This window comes from Dama dama, chromosome 19 (assembly GCF_033118175.1).
Source record: "Dama dama isolate Ldn47 chromosome 19, ASM3311817v1, whole genome shotgun sequence".
NCBI lineage: Eukaryota > Metazoa > Chordata > Mammalia > Artiodactyla > Cervidae > Dama > Dama dama.
In genome coordinates, this window is record NC_083699.1 from 50,099,995 (window position 1) to 50,119,808 (window position 19,814).

The 19,814-nt window shown below is 44.1% G+C and overlaps 1 protein-coding gene across 2 annotated transcripts in view; it reads right to left on the reverse strand.

Moving 5' to 3' along the window:
• The window catches only part of LOC133073477 (kalirin), a 496,969-nt gene that overhangs the window by 284,086 nt on the left and 193,069 nt on the right, over positions 1–19,814 (reverse strand). For both annotated transcript variants that reach the window (XM_061166983.1, XM_061166982.1), the window contains exons 2-3: positions 19,376–19,450; positions 12,271–12,385 (exon numbers count right to left, since the gene is read on the reverse strand). In XM_061166983.1, the coding sequence (XP_061022966.1) occupies positions 12,271–12,385; positions 19,376–19,450 (190 nt within the window). The remainder of the gene's footprint in view (positions 1–12,270; positions 12,386–19,375; positions 19,451–19,814) is intronic.

The window sequence follows — 19,814 nt, forward strand, 5'->3', positions numbered from 1 at the left end:
TTTTGACTGTGTCTATCACAACAAACTGTGGAAAATTCTGAAAGAGATGGAAATACCAGACCACCTGACCTGCCTTCTGAAAATATGTATGCAAGTCAAGAAGCAACAGTTAGAACTGAACATGGAACAAAGGACTGGTTCCAAATCGGGAAAGGAATACATCAAGGCTGCATGTTTTCACCCTGCTTATTAACTTCTATGCATAGTACATCATGCAAAACGCTGGGCTGGACGAAGCACAACCTAGAGTCAAAATTGCTGGGAGAAATATCAATAATCTCAGATAGGCAGATGATACCACCCTTATAGCAGAAAGCAGAGAGGAACTAAAAGCGTCTTGATGAAAGTGAAAGAGGAGAGGGAAAAAGCTGGCTTAAAACTCCAACATTCAAAAAACTAAGATCAGTCCCATCACTTCATGGCAAATAGATGTGGGAGCAATGGAAACAGTGACAGACTTTATTTCTTGGGCTCCAAAATCACTGCAGATGGTGATTGCAGCCATAAAATTAAAAGACGCTTGCTCCTTGGAAGAAAAGCTATGACCAACCTAGACAGCATATTAAAAAGCAGAGACATTACTTTGCCAATAAAGGTCTGTCTAGTCAAACCTATGGTTTTTCCAGTTGTCATGTATGGATGTGAGAGGTGCACTATAAAGAAAGCTGAGCACTGAAGAATTGATGCTTTTGAACTGTGGTGTTGGAGAAGACTCTTGAGAGTCCCTTGGACGGCAATGAGATCAAACCAGTCAATCCTGAAGGAAATCAGTCCTGAATATTCATTGGAAGGACTGATGCTAAAGCTAAAATTCCAATACTCTGGCCACTTGATGTGAAGAACTGACTCATTAGAAAAGACTCAGATGCTGGGAAAGATTGAAGGCAGGAGGAGAAGGGGACAACAGAGGATGAGATGGTTGGATGGGAACACTGACTCGATGGACATGAGTTTGTGCAAGCTCCAGGAGTTGGCGATGGACAGGGAAGCCTGGCATGCTGCAGTCCATGGGGTCGCAAAGAGTTGGACATGACTGAGTGACTGAACAGAACTGAAACATACACAACCCCAAATACCAGTGAAGGGCATCTGATAGCACCTAACCAGTGACAGGTGAAGAGAGAAATAGAAACATGTTGAAAATATTTACATAATGAGAGAGGGAATATGTATGCTTAGTTGCTCAGTCATGTCTGACTCTTTGTGACCCCATGGACTGTGGCCTGCCAGGCTACAGAAAGTTGGGCCCCAGAATCCATAGGATTCTCCAGGCAAGAATATTGGAGTAGGTTGCCATTCCCTTCTCCAGGGGATCTTACTGACTCAGGGATCAAACCTGGGGCTCCTGCAATGCATGCAGATTTCTTACCATCTGAGCCACCAGGAAAGCCCCAAAGGGGGAGGGAGAAACAACCCCAAATCTGGAACCCACAATGTGAAAAATACATCCTTCTCCCTCAATGCCAAGCTCTCTCTCTAGTATCCATATTTAGGAATCTCCCTCACTACATTCCAGACAAATGAATTTGAATGAAATTTAAATCATCCTGATTCCCCAGCATGAATTCCTGAAAAACCTGAATACACTGGAACTTATTTCACCTGCAACACAGAAGTTTACCTAATCTAAGTGAAACAGCAACATTAGCTTCCTAATCAGCCTGCTGTTGGTAAACCATAGACCTCTGAATCCTAAGAAAGAGAGTAAATGAGCCCACCTAAGCTTTAGAGGCTCATTCAACATTGCTGCCCAGAAACAAACTTGGAGACCCAGCTTTCTCAGTGGAAGGCAGATAAGGACCTCAGTTTAGATGAGAGCAGAGGAGATTAACTATCACTTTGTGCTAAGCCAGGAACTCATTGCACAACCAGCCAAGGAGATGAAATATACCCAGAGGCAAAACAAAAAATTCACCAAGGGCAAAAGACAATTAAATCATCATAGATTTCTTATCAGATTTGAACTTTAATGTATGGTCCCCCTTTTAACATTCCTATTAGTTTAAGCAAGTTAAAGGAATCCTACCCTGGTCGACCCCGAAGAGCAGGCCCTTTGGCCAATTCTTTAATTCTTTCAAATTCAGGGATGGGTTTAAGTGCATAACCCTACATTAGGGTTCTTGATGATAGGGTTCTTAACAACGTTTTCACAGAGGGTTCTGATCAGTGAGGAGTGTAAAAACTTAAATTTGGAGAAATAAAAAGACTTGGAAGTCTATAGCAAGGTATATTACAACTATAAATTGGGAAATTTGGAAAGAAATGTGGCAATATGGATCACTAGCCTTAAAAAAAGTCCAAAATTGCCACGAATCTATCCCCAAGAAACCATTTAAACCATTTAAAATGTAGACAAAGGTTCATACACACAGAAGTTTACTGGAAGTCATTTATAGCAATGAAGTTTTTAGAAATGACTTGGATATCTAATGATAAGGTTAATTAGAATATGGTGAATCCAAAGATATACTATTATGTATAAAACGTTATGAAAATATTCTTAGGGTATAATAGTAAGTGGGATAAAACATAAAGCAAAATTAAATAAACAATATGATTCTGTTCTGCTTTACAAAATCTCCAATGAAAAGAGATAGAAAAGAAAAATGTCAATATACTAATTGCTCCTATTTCTAGAGGGTAGACTTACAAGTGACTTAAATTTTTTTTTCTATTTTCTGCATTTATTTTTATAATAAATAGTTTGCTAATTTTAAAAGAGGCCAAGACTTTATCACACTCTTAGGTATATATACATTCATTCATTCAGTACTTATTACAGTGATGATACTCCTAGATGATACTGATTAATAAGATCAGTATCATCATCAGTAATAAGCTATTACTACTATTCCTATTAGCTCTTATTATAACCTTAACCATTATTGTAACCTTGACTTTAAGGGGCTTCCCCTGATAGCTCAGTTGGTAAAGAATCTGCCTGCAACACAGGAGACCATAGTTTGATTCCTGGGTTGTGAAGATCCACTGGAGAAGGGAAAGGCTACCCACTCGAGTATTCTGGCCTGGAGAATTCCATGGACTGTGTAGTCCATGGGGTCACAGAGACAAACACGACAGAGTGACTTTCATGAGACGGGCCCAATGTAAGGACTTCCCTGTAGCTCAAAAGGTAAAGAATCTGCCTGCAATGCAGAAAACCAGGGTTCGATCCAAGGGTTAGAAAGTTCCTCTGGAGAAGGGAATGGCAATCCACTCCAGTATTCTCACCTGGAGAATTCTATGGCCAGAGAAGCCTGGAGGGCTATAGTCCGTGGGATCGCAAAGAGTCGGACATGACTGAGTGATTAACACACACAAACTTGACTTTGATAAAGCTGTGCTAGACACGGTGAAGGACAAATAACAAAACAAGGTCCCCACTGCCAAGCAAGAAAAGGGAAAGAAATCGACCACCGGCCCCTGCTGTGTGCCAAGACCTTGGCTAGGTACCTTACATGTGTTCTCACATGATCCCCACTACCTTTATGTCTGGTGATATCTCTATGCCTATTTTATAGGCAAGGGAATTTGTCAGCTACATGTACATTTCTCCTCCCTGAGGGGAAGGTTCAGGGGTTCATTCTTCCTAGGCTGGAACACTCTGCATAATTTCCAGGATCAGTATTTGTCCTTGAGGCCACTCCTTCCTCCTCTACTAGTCCACAGTTCCACTCCCAACAAGTCAGTGGCAATGTCCAAAGTCCCTTCCACGGGTTACATTGACGATGCTCATGAAGAAAAACAACACTCCCCTCTCCATCAGGGATCCTTCTGTCCAGTGCTGGGTCCTTGATTCATCACCCAAAGGTGTTTACTGGAAGCATTTCTGGAATAATGAGAGCTGCTTCTCATAGTTACTTTATGACCACATGGTTTCAGCCTCTGATTGTCCAGGTTATTGTTCTCCAGGGACTCACAAATGCTTGTCTCTGCATTTGAAGCATCACAGCAGGCTCTTCAGGGTTTCCACAAGCGCCACCCTGCTCATGCCCCTGCCGGGCCCTCTGCCTCAAAACTACACCAGCACAGACACACACCGGCCAAGTCTGGCAGTGGCGTGGTCAAGAAAGTGAACTAACTTCAAAATGCCTATCAGCTGACTGCTAAGTAATGCCAGAATCATGCTTCTGACATCAGAGCAATGCAAGATCACTCCAGGCAGGTGACTGAGTGAAAGAAACATCTCAGACTCACAGAAACAGAACAGGATGAGCACCCTAGAATACAACAAAGACCACCCCCACCTTTCCAGTTTATATTTTCAGGGTCCCTACTACAGACTTCTACTCATCTCTTTAAATAGTTTCCAAGGTCTTCAGTGCTTTAATTTTTTTCACAGCATCCCTTAGCATAATTCACACTGAAAAACAGTTGACTGTCATCCACAGATGAGCATAAATGAATAGAACTGTGTGTCTAAAACTGAGCACAAAGATGTGGGAGAGGATGTTTGAGGCAGCAGCCCGCACCTCCATTACCCTGCACATCCAGTCACCACTGGTGTCTTGGCCAGCAGAAACCTGGACTTCAGACAACCTGCATTTCCCACCTGCAACAACCTTCACACTTAGAATCTAAAGAGTATCTTGGACGACATGGGTTTGATGGGATACCACTGCCCACCATAATTACAATCATCTGCCCTTCTTCTCCTTACTACTCTCTCATACTGTCCTGCTCCTTCAATCCTTAGTCTATCCTTCAGGATCGACCTCCTTTCTCTCTTCAAATCTGTCCCCTGCTCTCTATCACCACTGCCTCCTTCACTCTGGCCTCCTCATTTAGTCAGTGGATAAAAGCTCAGGTTCTGGTGCTCCAAATCACACAGGCCGTGCCTAGACAGGAAAGTTATCTAATCTCTCTGAACCTCAGTTTCCTCATATGTAAAACGGGAACAAATAATATCCATCTCAAAATTCTGTGAAAAATAAGTTAATGTATACAGAATACTTACAATAGTGCAATAACATAGTTTTGAAGATGATAATATAAGCTAGCATTTATTTATTACTTACTAGATCAGTTCTAGAGGTTGGATGCATTAAGTGCTTTTTTTCAACTCCAAATTATATTTTACAGTTTATCCATGTTGTCACAATGACAGTAGCTCAGAGAAGCTGTTGTTTAGTTGTTGCTAAGTCATGTCCACCTCTTTGCAACTCCATGGACTGTAGCCCACCAGGCGCCAATGTTCATGGAATTTCCCAGGCAAGAATACTGGAGTAGGTTTGCTATTTCCTTGTCCAGAGGATCTTCCCGACTCAGGGACTGAACCCATGTCTCCTGCCCTGCAGGCGGATTATAGTGACTATAATTATAGAGTTGGGATTCCAAAGAGAACAAACTTTTGTTGTTGTTGTTTAGTCACAAGGTCATCAGAAAAGTTAGTCACAAAAAACTATGTATGGTATAATATCATTTTATGAAGCTCAAAACCATGCAAAACTAAATAATATATTGTTTACACAAACATGTGGTAAACTATACCAAAAAAAAAGACAAGGATAAACACAAAACTCAGGATAATAGTGATTTCTGGAGGAAGTAGGTGGGATTAGGGTAGGGAAAGGCCACAGAGAGCTTCAAGAGCAGAGGAGATGTTCCGATTATGAAGGTGGGGGTGGGCTCTCAGGTGTTCGATTTATTATCATGCTTCATAGCTTACACAAACATCTATTCCTTCACATGTAGCAAATACTGCCATATATGTATATATATTTATGCTTATAGGGCTTCCCTCATAGATCAGTCAGTGAAGAATCTGCCTGCAATGCAGGAGACCCAGATTTGATCCCTGGGTTGGGAGGATCCCCTGGAAAAGGAAATGGCAACCCACTCCAATATTCTTGCCTGGAGAATTCCCATGGACGGAGAAGCCTGGTGGGCCACAGTCCATGGGGTTGCAAGAGTCGGACACGACTTAGCGACTAAACCACCACCACCACCACTGTCATTAGGTTCCTTTAGGAGACAGATTATTAAGTTCTGAGTGCCCAAGTGCTACAGAGAGATTGCCAGATAATTTCTCCACAACACCCTTGTGAGACAGACATTCTTTTCCCAAATTAAAAATCAAAATATTGGACTCAGAAATATCAAGTCATATGCCCAAGGTCTCACCCTGTGTTAAATATCTTCCTTTTGCCCCTGTGAGTCCATCCTTCATCTTCTCCTCTCTACCCTGATGTCCTGGGAGGCTGACACGGAATGCCTCAATGAGGCCCCTGTCACTTGGCTTTGGTTGCATTCAGTAACTGACAAACAATGACAGGGGGCCAGAGAATGGGAAGGCTGAAGCAAGAGTATTGACGTCCTTTATCCCCCATCATGGAATCACTGTGAGCTGCTGGCAGCTTCCTACTGAAGGCCACAGTTCCTGTCAAGTGGCCTTTCCTCCACCTCTCTCTGGGTTCCATACACCTCTCCTCACCTTGCCCCTTCAGGCCTAGAAGTCAAAATGTCTTGCCTACCTGATGTTGCCAGCTCTGGGATAATTTGAAAATTCAAATCTTGCTGCTTTCCCTGTGGCCCACCTGCAGCACTGTAAAGTGTGTCTTTGTTAAACTCTTCTCAGATAACCTGGGTGGAGTGGTCATATGCTTCCTTACCCAGAAGTAGTAGAGCTGGGATCTGAACCCCAGTGCCTTCCATTGATCTGAAGAGCCTCTCTTCCCTTTGCTGTGAAGGTCTGTATGGCTCCAAGGAAGGCGATTACTGGCAATGGTTGTTACTATTGTGATGCTGTTCCTTAGCCGCAGAGTAGAACACTATTTGCCCTTCAGTGCTTGGACTGTGTACACCTCACGAAAGGAACACTTAACCGATATTGTTAAAAAATTTGTATAGAATGTGGTAAGTATAATAGGAATTGTGAAGATTTATACATAAGCAATAAAAGAAATTTAAAAGGAATCTGGAAAAGGATAAGCTTTAGGCAAATGTCTTCATTGGCTCTATTTTCTGAACTTTACATCACTACTCTTTGCAGTCTTCTTTAATTGATGGGGCTTCCCTGGTAGCTCAGCTGGTAAAGAATCTGCCTGCAATGCTGGAGACCCTAGTTCGATTCCTGGGTTGGAAAGATCTGCTGGAAAAGGAATAGGCTACCCACTCTAGTATTTGTGTGCTTACCTGGTGGCTTAGCTGGTAAAGAATCTGCCTGGAATGCAGGAGACCTGGGTTCAACCCCTGGGTTGGGAGAAGGGAACAGCTATCCACTCCCATATTCTGGCCTGGAGAATTCCATGGACTGTGTAGTCCATGTGGTTGCAAAGAGTCAGACACAACTGAACAACTTTCATTTTCACTTTCACTTTCAGAGCAAAGGGCAAGATACCACCGACACATCTCAACAGGCCCTTACAATAGACACATTCAGTGATGACAGATTCCATAACTTGAGTTCTCTTGTGCTGAATACAATGGGAGTAAATCCTTGCAGCTTTCACCTCTTCATCTTTTAACTTTCTGGCCCTCTCTATTTATTTCTATTTTCTGGTGACACTGCACAAAAACAGTGCTGGATATAAGCCCATTTTATCTGTTGCTGAAATTGTAGAACAAGAACAAATTATCAAGCTGAATATTGGCATGTTGGTTTGATTGACATTACAGAATATCCAATCTTTATTTCTTGTCATTTTTCCTCACTAGTATGATACCTGCATTCCCTGCTAGAACACTCAGCATCTCACCACCATTGCTAATAAGTGGCAGATACATCAAGGTGCTAACAATCAGTGCCCAGAGGAGCCACAGAAAGCTGATCGAGACAAAGCAGGATAATAATGAAGAAGAGGAAGAATACAATGCAATAAAAATAACCTGGGATTTCTTTACTAGATACTTATAAATTTCTATTCCAAGCATATGGTCAACTCCCAATAATCACAGTGGGTAGACTATCCATACAACGAGTAATGCTTGGGCAACTGCTTACTCTCAGCCTAGATTTTTGTCTCTCATTTCTAGGGACACTCATCCACTTCTTATTTCTGAGTATTTCTTTTCCACTCCTTTCACGTATGAGTAATTACAAGCAGATATCAGGGCAGAAGGACAAAAAAGTTAGATAAGTATAGGATGGATGAGAGAAAAGATAATACAAGTTTACCAAGATCCCCAACTGTGCCCTGGCTTATGGTAGGCACTCAATAAATATTTGTTGAATTAAGTGAATGAAGTTATCAGAAAGTTGAATTAGGAGACTTTTAAGGCTTTTCTCCCTACCCTAATTTCATGACTTCTCAAAATAAGATAACAGAAAAATCTTGGAGAAGCCCCAGGAGATAGATGTTCAAACTCATCAGAAGCAGAAAGGGAAGTTGGAAAGGACTCATCTCAGGCTGAGATGGATTCCAAGAGTAACTGCTGCTGTCAGAGTCACACTCTGGGATCATGTTTAGCCCCATCCAGAATGCAAGGGGACTGGAAAAGAGTTCTCTTAGAATTTAAGATATACACAAGATGTGAAGTGAAATTCTAGGCCTTAAATAATTTAGGGGATTTGAGAAAGAGTGTGTTTGTGGGGTGGTAATACTGCTTTGAGGTTATAGATGTCTATGATGTGTTTTTCCCCAATATCATAGAAACACAGAATTCAGGGCAGGAAAGTTTCTTAGAAATGATCTAATCCAGCCTCCAACCCACCGTAGGAGTCTTGGACAGGAAGCTCACTTTCTCCAGAGGCAGCAGCAGTAGTGCTGGACAGCTCCCACCTGGGCAGATTGTTTCTCCACTTCAGAGTCCTGATCTCTCTACCCGCCATTGATGCAACAGAGACCATGCCTGTTCCCGCCTCTTAGGGGCAGTGCAGCTCTCCTGACACCTGAAGTCAGGAATCACTTTTCTTCCATTTTCATCCCCACCAGAAAACATCCTCCAACTGCAGAAACATAGTTTGTGGATGCCTTAGTATGCTGCTCTCCTGACATTCTAACTGGTCCACATAGCTCCTAAAAACGAGTTGGCAGGGTTCAGTGTAGCAGACTGAGTGCAGTGGTCCAGACATAACATGGCCTTCACATATTATAGCGGGACTTTTTCTTCCCATTCATTTCATACAACCATCCTTCTTCCCAGACTCTCTTGGGTTTTTGTTCCCTTTAGCTAGCAGAAACCTTTTCCTTTTTAATTGCTTACAATCTGTTCTGTTCCATCTTTGCTTAACAGGTCAGAAATAAGTTCTTTTAATTGTTCACTTTCTATTTAGAGTATGCAGTAGCTGCATGGATATGATAAACCTACCAGAAAGAAAATCACACCCTTCATATTTATAAAGGGTACACTGTAATAACTCATAAATTATCACAACCATCTGTTTAATCACCTATTCTATAATATAACAGTGCCCAAAATGGCCATCAAGCTGATTGGCTCCTTGATTCTGGGATCCTCTTTCATCACTTACTGGTCCTGTTCACTTGTCTCCTCTTGCTTTATCCCTATGCTACCAGCACAATTATATACTGTGCTGTCCTTTATGGTCACCGGTTTGGCACTCGGTAGGGAAATACTTAGGTGTTTCCTAACTTTCTCAAAATGTCTGTTCCTGCTCACCATGAATCCTAAATCGGCCTGGCTTATAGAGGCTCTAAATATTTGTAAAATAAATAAATGATAAATGCTTGAATAAATGAGTGTCGCCCATGGGAGATTAATCCAGTCTGAAGAGCACATTCCACCTGACAGAAGCAGCTTTATAGCCTACTTGGCCATGACCCAGAATAGTCTATTTCTTCTAATCAGTGTCACCTGCCTAAATCTAGCTGTTCATTTTTACAGATTTCTTTCTTTCCAAAGCCAGGGCTAAGCAGAAGAATGGCAAACACTATCTGATGTGATAAGTGCTTTGGTTTCCTCCCCAGACCTCACTGTCATTGGAATAACCCTGTTCAAGGTTTTGTTTCCAACAGTCATCATGTGTGAACTTGTGACCAACAGAACTAGGAAGTGATGGGTGGGCATGACTAGTTGGTAAGCTCTTCAGCCTGCCAGGTACACACACTCCTGGTGAACATAGGCCCCTTGGGAGGGAGGCAGCAGGTATCCCTGAACAATTCTTCCCACTGAAAGTAGCAACAGCATTTTTGCCTCCCACCTGCCAGAACCTGTGAACCTTTTCTGTTCTCAGGAGCCTAGGATGCAATGCTTAGGACTACCCTCAGGGAAGCAAAGAGCCTGCATCTACTATGCTCTTTCACTGATAATCTATTGTTTATATTTTTTCATGACCTTCCTTCCAGCTCTTCTTGAGTTTTGTTCCCCTTTACTCAGTAGAAATCTTTTCCTTTTTATTTGCTTCCAATCCTTTTTGTCCCAGCTTTGCTTAACAGTCAGAATTAAGAAAATGTTCTTCCAATTCTTTCACTTACTATGCTAAAGAAAAGAAGAATGTGCATTAGCTTCAGGGATGTGATAAATCTATCAGAAAGAAAAACGTACCCTTCAGGATCCAAAATTTCTTCTGACTCTGAAAGAACTAAGAGTCTGTCATGGGTCCCCATGAAAACTCTTCCTGTAAATTGCTTTAGGAAATGCCTGGTTTTATGCCTTGTTAGTAGTATACTTGGGAAAGATGCTTTTAAAACTGCTTAGCCCCTCAATGGCTAAATTTCTAAATTACCTACATCAATCATGGGTTATTTAATCCATCTCCTTGCCTCCAAGACAGATGGGAATATTTCTTCTGTATAAAGACCTCCTAAGGGGAAAAAAAACTCTTCTGTTCTAATCTTTATCCAACTCTCTTGTACTCATAGTTTAGAAGCTCTTCTTTGGATATAACCTAAGTCCATTTCATTGGAGCTTAAGACTGCTTACCTTTTTTCTGGTTCTCTGTGGATATCATAGAGAAAAAAAAAAAAAGCCACCATTCTACATCTATTTGTTCACAGCCTTCTGCTCAGAGCTCTTCATTCTGTTCAACATCCTTCCAAGCATTTGATGACTGCCCTGAAATCCCCTTTACCACCTGCCCACCACCATCCACCAATCCTTGTACATGTGTTTCCCCCATAGCTCTTTCAAATGCAGTGATTGCCTCAGTTGACATCTGTTTCAAGAACTTAATCAGCACGTTCAACAATTATCCAAGGTCTCCCTGCAAAGGCAGAGCTCCTGTGTACAATTTACTGATTCCTCTATAAAATGCAGAGAGACAAGATGAAGGTTCTAAAAGCCCCAGGCAGCACTTCTTATTTGCCACAACAAACACTTGACAGACTCCAACCCCACTAAGTCAGAGAACAGAGTTCTCACTGACCGTGAACAAGGATGGGGAGAGCACTAGGGTAGGAGTCAGGAGTGCTCTGAACCAGGCTCTGCCACTGACCATCACCACCCCGTAAGCAACTCCAATCCCATACAGATGTTGCTTCCTAAGTAAAACACGACGTATTTGCTTGGATTACTTCTCAGGGCTCTTCTGGCTCTCACATTCCATATTTCTCTAACCATGCAAAGAACTCCACCTTCTTAAAAGATAAATTCCATGTCCCTAGCATGTCTTCCTTGCCACCCTCTGAGTGCAGCACCACCTAGAAACACTCAGAAACCAGTGTTTCTCAATCATTTTTTAAAATCATCATCCTGCCACAAAAGAGGCTTTTTATACTTTTTTCCTTAATCACCCCCCCCAATGAGATTTTAATACCATGAATATATTGTATATATGTTTACACACTATATATTTAGCTATGCTTAATAAATGAAAGTTTTTGTGTGTGTGTGCCATACACAAGAACCAATTCGCATCCCCCTTGGAGGCAATATTGCCCCCATTGAAGATGCTTGACCTAGATTGAGCTGAAGGCTGCCTCTTGAATGATACAAGTGGAGCTATTTGCTCTAAACTCTAAAAGCCACAAACATATTCAAAAGCCAGAGGTTTTAGAAAACATCCATTACACAAGCCAGAGTGGAATCGGCCAGAATTTCCATTTCCCCAAGGCAAAGAATGGCTTCCCGTCCCTGTTCCCCAGGCCACACTGTCACCTGTTCCAGGGCCTGTTCTGGTCCTCTAAGCCTGGGACCTTCACCTCTGCCCATGGTTCCCGGCATCCAGCTTACATTTTGTTCATATGAATCCCAGCAGTAACAATGAGAATGATGGGAATGAGGTGAACAATAGGTATTGACGTAACAGAACTAATTAGAATCCATTCCAAGGGCAGAAACAGCCAGGCCCCTGGCAGGGATGGAGGCTCACTCCAGCTCACTTGCATCAGGCCAGCTTCCCCCTCTCTCCCAGCAGGACATTCACCTTACCTTGGCACGCTGGCCAGATAGGTCACCAGTTTCCGCAGGTCTTCCTGTCTTATTCTGTCATGATTGCTCCGAGCAGGGAAGGTCAGGATGGGTCCACCTCGTTTATCACGGCCCCCTGCAGAGAAGAAGGGAAGGGTGTTTAAGAAAAACTAGCTGGAAACTGTGCCACAGAGGAAAAAGAATTTGCCTGAGTGCTAGATAAAACAGGCAGAAAGATGGTGCCCAGAGAAATCTGGTCACTGCCTTGGGCAAGGGCATGGAGTTTAGACTCATGACTTTGGGCAAGTCTTTTGACATCTCTGTTGCCTCATCTGCAAAATGCAGATGAAAATAATGACTACATTACAGGGCTGCTGCAAGACTTGATAAGATGGCACATGGCGAAGCACTTTGAAACTCTACAAATAGGAGATGATAATGAAGGAGGAGATGATAATGATAATGTTTTCTCTTACTGAGAAAACAAGCCAATGAAAGTGCTATGGTCTTTGGAAATTCAGCCTCCAGTTTACTTCTCTTTGCAGACCTCTATGAGCAGAGTGCTCAGGGTTAACTGAATACCATGGTGAGAAGCCCTTAAAGCATCCAGCTGGGACATCATTTCTAGGAGGTTTTTAGATTCATAGAAAAGACCTAAGTGTGGTCTACACAGCCAAGGATCCACCCCTGCCTGCCTGCCTGCCTAAGTGCCACCTGTCACTCCTGCTGGAGGAGCCCGTGAATCTTCATTGGAAATAGGATGCTCAAGGTCTTAATCACTGCAAATGCATATGTACACACTATGATTACAAATGTCTTCTTAACATCTGGTTTTTAAAAAAAAAGCAGAGAGGAGTAACCACGATGATGATCACTGTTTGCTATTAGGATGCTGGGGTTTTACATGGTTGCTTTTTCTTTCCTCTATTTTCCAAACTTTCTACTAATGATTTATTCTGTGATTAAAAATTTATTTATTAGTGGATGCTATGATTAGGAAGCAGGACCAAGTTTCTCAAGAAGGTTAAATAAGGACAAAGCTAAGGTGTAGTAACTGTGTCCTTACAGGCACTGGCTATTTCACAAAGAAAACTCTGTCATGATCTCAGGCTGCCACCTGACACCCCCAGAGCAGGTCCACAACGGGATCTAGTGCAAGAGGGAGGAAGGGCTGGCAAGGCCACCACCAGTACTGGAAAACAAGCTTAAAGGTCAGGGCCTTGAAGAAGGGTACTTTCCAAGCCTCCCAGGACCCCACTCAAGTATGAGTTCATGAATAATGTTTCCCTCTGATTGTGGGGTCCAGAAATCACAAGACAGAGGGAGTCTCAGCAAACAAAGTCCAACTCATTGCAGGATACTCCTCGGGAAGAAATAAGAAGGTTGCAAGGAGAAGGTCAAACAAGATCATGGCCACTGAGGGATTTGGCCCTGAAGAAAAAAACACTTCACCACCACCATCCCCTCCCTGCAGCCCCCACCCAGCCATATTTGTGTACATATACCACAGAGTTGGATCCTCACCCCCAACTCCAAACCTTAAAAACCACAAGCTCTGGGCTCTGTATATGGATGACCAATCTCATCTCATCTCATCTACCTTGGAAATGATCTCCATCTCCCAACTGCCTTCACAGGGAGAAAAGGAAGTAACGGGATCAAGTGGAAAGTTTCCTCAAAGCTAGGAGGTTCTCCCTCACTATCAACCTTCCCCCTCCAGTGTTGACCTCACCTGAAAGATTTTCACTCTTGGGTGGTTTTAACTGCAGCTATTGCCTTTCTCACTGTCCTTCTGTGGATGGTTTAAGAGTAGAGCTAAGGGAACATGGGGAGCCAAGGTTGGTGTGATGGCAAAGACTACCTAAGAGGCTTGGAAGGATGTGGGCATTGTCCCTCCTGAGCAGAAGCCAGATCTTTCCTGGGAGACAAGAGTTTCATAATCTTAGCTGCAGAAGGTTCCAGATGGTGGTGAGTGGTGGTGGGGGACGAGGGGTGGGGAGGGTGGGGGAGACGACCCAGGGGAGTGGAATCCCTTCCCTCCAGGAAAAATGAATGGATATGGAGACCAGAGGGGGCAGCAGGTCCAAGCCAGGTATTTTTCAGAAGGAAGATGAACTTGCAAGATTGTAGGAAGAAAAGGAGGAACAGGCATAAAGGAAGAGAATCTGTGCTGCAAAGAATGGAGACAAGGGATGGATCAAGGCTTCAAGACAGATACAAGAGGGAGGCCCTGCCCTTTTGTCTGTGGTAGCCTCAAAGATGAGGGAAAAAACAGACATAAGTTAGAAAGACAAAGAGTTCAGCCTGCCACTTTCTCCAGGTAAAATAGTGTTGAAGGTCAGAGTTGGCTTGAGGTACTGGGAAAAAGGAGGATGGACCATCTTCGGAGAGTGTTCCTAGAGAATGGACAGCAGGACTGGGTATGATGTAGGTTTAAGGGTAGGTGGCAGGGTACCTGGCTTTAATGAGAGCTCTGTTGAAGCTCATGGTGTCCATGCTAGGCTGTAACCTGAGCGAAGGCAGAACAGAGCTAATGCGTAGATTAAGTGAGGACAACTTGGGGAGGAAGAAAAAGCGCCTGCTTCTCTGTGAGTTCTCAAAGGAAAGGGAACAACATATGTTTTATTTACCTTATATCCATACCTCCCCAACTGATGGGGAACACCAGAAGTGGTCATGGGTAAGAAGCTAAGGCTACAGACAGACATATCAAGGTCAAGGTCTTGAATGTGCACAGCTACAGTAAGGAGGTGGAAGACTTCAGAGCCAAGGAGATTGAGGAGCCATGAAGCTTTAGGATTTGACTGATAATTAACATGAGTGCTGAGGTTCCAGAGGGCACTAAGTAGAGACAAAGAATGAGAACCCTTTGCTAAAGTCAAGGTACATTGTGGAGTGGGCTCCAGACAGTGGTAACAAAAAGAGCAAAGTTTTGAAAAGATGATAGAGATGGTGGCAGGATCTTCAGCAGCACCATCCCCTTACTTATCCAACACCTGCTGTTTGCCAGTTAATTGAGGCTTTGGTGCTGGGAATAGAGGATGGGAATATAGAGGATAAATAGGGAGGGAGTGGTTTGATGTGCTAGAAAAGGCACTGGTCTCCTTCCACAAAAGCAGGGCAGGACAGGGCTAGGTAGGAGGCAAGTTCAAAGGCAAGGAAAGTTAAGGCTTTGCTGATTGAGGTGGAGGAAGATGGCACTCATATTTTTCAGGGGGAACCAGTCTCCAGTGGGGACAAGTAGATGAGGGTAATTTTGGAGGAGGACAAGAAAAACATCTCTAGGGAATCATACCAAAAGTTTGGCCCATACAACTATAGTTCTGCAAGATGCTGATGGATACACAGGGTATTTTTAAGAGAATGTGTTATTTGTATTTTGGGAAATGCTTTCATGTTTTGAATGGACAGTCTCCAAGAAGGTGACTACAATAGGCAGCATTACCCAAGTTTACTTGAGAGTAAGCCCTTTTTTTCTTTTTTGAGGATCATTTCATGTACCTGTTGTTCTATAGAACATGCTTTGCAACATGGGTCCAGAGTATAAATGGTGGTGCCACAGCAGTGAGGAGTTCCTCTGAGAACAATGGGCACGATGTTGATGGTTGACAAGGTGGCAAAGAGGGACATCAGGAGGAGCCAGATGAGGGCGTGAGCACACACAGAGAACAGGGTGAAAGGGGTCTGGAGAGAGGGGAGGCTGAAGAGAAGGGACAATGGGTGCTGAAAGTGGGAGGCAGAAGCACATGAAGGAAGCTGGAGAGAGAGCAGAGGGAGAGCCCACGGCTGAGAACACAGAGCAGGATGCGGCGGGGCTGGAATGACGCAGGCTGCCCGAGCACAGTCGCAGATTCTGTTGCACACACGTGCACTCGCCCACACACTGGTGGGCCCTGGATTATTACAAATGCACGTTCCCATGGTAGCACAGCTTCCCCTCGCCTTGGCCACACCAGGGCACCAACAGGGGAGGGGGCTTAACCAGTACTTGGTTTCTCTGCTTAGCATTTCCTGCAGGGCTTCTGCTCAGAGAGATATGGATCTGCTACACTGCATTACTTAATTCAGGGTTTCTTTATTTTTATTTTTGTGTTTGGTCTTCTAAAAGCTTAGGGTACAAGCGCCTTTTTTGGTTTGTTTTTTGTTTGGGTTTTTTTTATAGCTGCAGCCAGTCATCTCCCTGGCACCCTCAGTGCCAGTGTCCTTACCAGGCACAGAAGGATAACACTCCCTAAGCCCCAAAGTTCCTGGCACCACTTGCAAATGAATAAGACTTACCCCACATAGAGAACAGACTTGTGGTTGCCAGGGGAAAGGGTGCCCCATGTGGACACATGGGCATGAGTTGCCCACTGGCCCCCTTGGTCCCACTCTGGGAAGCAGCTACCTGCCTCTCACTTGACTGACCATCTTTCTGGCACATTGCTGCTCTGTACACCCTGAGGACACCTCCTAACACTTGGAAAGCTCTTTTCTAGGGCTGGCTGGACCCTGCTCCAGGGCTCTAATGGAATTCATATGGGAAAAAATAAGCCACAAACAATCAAGCAAGGGTCCCAGTGTCAGACTGTAATATGTCTGCATTCATATTCCCTGAACTGCTGTGCAACAGGATGGTGCTCAGAGGGTACGTATTAAAGCCAGGATGGCCTCCAGGAGGAGGCAAAGTGGGAACTGACTTGGGAAGCAGAGCAACAGCTCAAAGGTACGGGGAAGGCGCTGTGGTTAGAGGGAGCATCAGGCATAAGAGAATGGAAGAATGAGCAGGACACCTGGGGAGAGGTAGGACACCTGGTTAAACAGGCTCAAGGCATTAAAGAAGAGGAAGAGAAATGCTCTGGCTCCCTAGAGATTGTGGGCCATGTCCTGGGAGCCCAGATGATGGACAGCAGTAGAGGTCAGAGCCCTGGTGCTGCCCAGCAGCCCTAAGACTTCTACACAAGGTCTTCCCAAAATGCTCAGTGAGCACTCAGATCCAAGTCCATGAATGCTTCAGAGGCTGTCTTCTGTCTCCACCTATACTGAACTCGCTGCCACGTGATCGAGTGATCGAGTCAAGGATCCAGCCTGAGCTTCAGCTTCTTCAGTGACAGGGGCTCATTACCTAACAAGATATACCAGTGCCTAATGCTAATGGAGAAAGGCAGCTTCCCAGCCACTCTCTCTAACAGCAAAAACAGTAGCAAGACACTATATTATTATTACCACTATATTGCTGTGCTTAATCGCTCAGTCGTGTCTGACTCTTTGCGACCCCACAGACTATAACCTGCAGTAGCCTGCCGGGTCCCTCTGCCCATGGGAATTACCCAGGTAAGAATACTGGAGTGGGTTGCCATGCCCTTCTCCAGGGGATCTTCCCAATCTAGTGATCAAACCCAGGTCTCCCACATTGCAGGTGGATTCTTTACCGTCGAAGCCACCAGGATACCACTACTACTGCTACTAGTACTACTAATAATATAGAATGCACTTAGTACTTACAAAGGCTTGACTACTCCCATCACATACTCTGCCTTCACTTCCCATCTCTACACTCTTGAGTTATCAGTCTCCCCTCTGGTCAGGTTGGAGATACCTTCTCTCCATTTTGGCTGTCACCCATCAATGCGCCCAGCAGTGCCTATGGAGTGAGCCCCTGCACGGAAGGCCTGTGCTGGCTCTTTCCCTGTGATTCCACTGTCACTCCTTGTAGACAGCCAGAATCACCCAGAAACAAAAGTTCAATCCATGAAGCTTAAGTACTTGGGTGTGTTTTTTTTTAATGTGATCCCTGGCTACTCACACTGCCATTCCTCCAGCCCCTGCTAGAGACTCTGAGCCAGAAGGCCTATATTGATAGCCTAGAACTGGCACCCATAGTGATGCTGGTACACCTCATAGTTCAGTTTCAATTACATTGGCAGTTACCAGACTTTTTCTTAAAGGGTCAGACAGTAAATATTTTAGGCCTGTGGCCATCTGGTCTCTGGTAGAACTACTCAACTCTGCTATTACAGCAACAAGGCAACCATTGGCAACACTGGTATAATGGCCCCCAAGCATATCAAGCCCTAATCTCTGGAACCTGTAAATGTTACCTTATTTGGAAAAAGAGTTTCTATAGATAGTGATTGTTAGGGCTCTAGAAATGGGAAGATTATCCTGGGTTGCCTGAGTGAGCCCCAAGTGCAGTTCACAGGTATCCTTACTGTGAGGCAGAAGGATCTGACACAAATAGAAAAGCAGAAGGCTATACCACCAGGGAGGCAGAGATGGGAGTGACATGGCCACAGGCCAAGGGATGCTGGCAGCCCCCAGAAGCTAAAAGAGGCAAGAATCAAATTCTCCCCCAGAACCTCTGGAGGGAGCACATCCCTGCTCACATCTTGATTTCAGTCCAGGAAACTGATTTTGGACTTTTGGCCTCCATAACTGTGAGCAAATACATGTCTATTGTTGTAAGCCACCATGTTTGTGGCAAGAAGAAGCTAACACACTACTAAATGAATGCGCATGGGCTATGTTCCAATAAAACTTTATTTGCAAAAACAAGTGCCTGGTCTGCAGCAAAACACAGGCTATAGTTTGTTGATCCCTGAATTAGACATTAAAAGGACTGGGTGCACAAGATATGCTATAGATAAAAGTCAGAAATTAATATCATTCAGAAAAACAAAAAATAGATACAAATACTCACTTGAGTTCCCTTTGCTAGAAGAAGAGATAAGAAAGAGCCAGAAAAAAAATTTACATCTCTTGTCCTTGACCCACTCAGAGACAAACCTAAATAAAACCTGTGGAAGGTGTGAAGGGGACAGACCCTTGCATCTCTCAGAGGGGCCTGAGCAGCTCCCACAGGCCTGACAGGCCTGGAAGGGTAGCACAAGGTGAGGTGGATGTGTGTGGGTGCATGACGGACCCACCTTTGGTTGTTAATGTCCTCCAGAACAGCCAGTGGGGACCAAAGTGCTCTTTTCCCTTTCTGCCTGCCTCTGGAGAGAGGAGCAGCTACTTTGACCATCACCTACACCCCCACCTCTTTCTCATTAGCACACAAAGAAGTGCGTGCCTGCACACATTCACAACACACACAGACACAAACTTCTCTAGGTCTGTAACAGAGGAAACTTGCATAGACACTCACCAGACACGAAGGCCACTTTTTCCTTTAGGATGGGAAGGACATCAGAAGCTTTCAAACCATCATTCCGAAAAGAGCCTGTCAGAGAACAAAACAGAAGGAATCAGAGTGAAAGGGGTCAAAAGATTGAATCCCTGGGTTCCCCCTTAGCTTTTCAATCCCCTCATGGGGCAGAAAATGATGCTTTGTTTAGGGCCCACAGCCTAGCCCAAGAGTAGGAGAGGCTCCACAACAGAAAGGACACTTTGACATGATGCCAGTCCACAGGGATAACCAAGAGTATGCCCCTCTGGGTCCTTTTCAAGAAGAGGACAGTGCAAGTCACCCGGCCAAAATATACACAAGTACCATGTCCTGGAAGCAAAACTACAGTCCCATTGCTGTGAACCTGAAGATGGGGGCTTTTTGGAAATCGTTTTTGTACTTCCAGTGCTAGCACAGT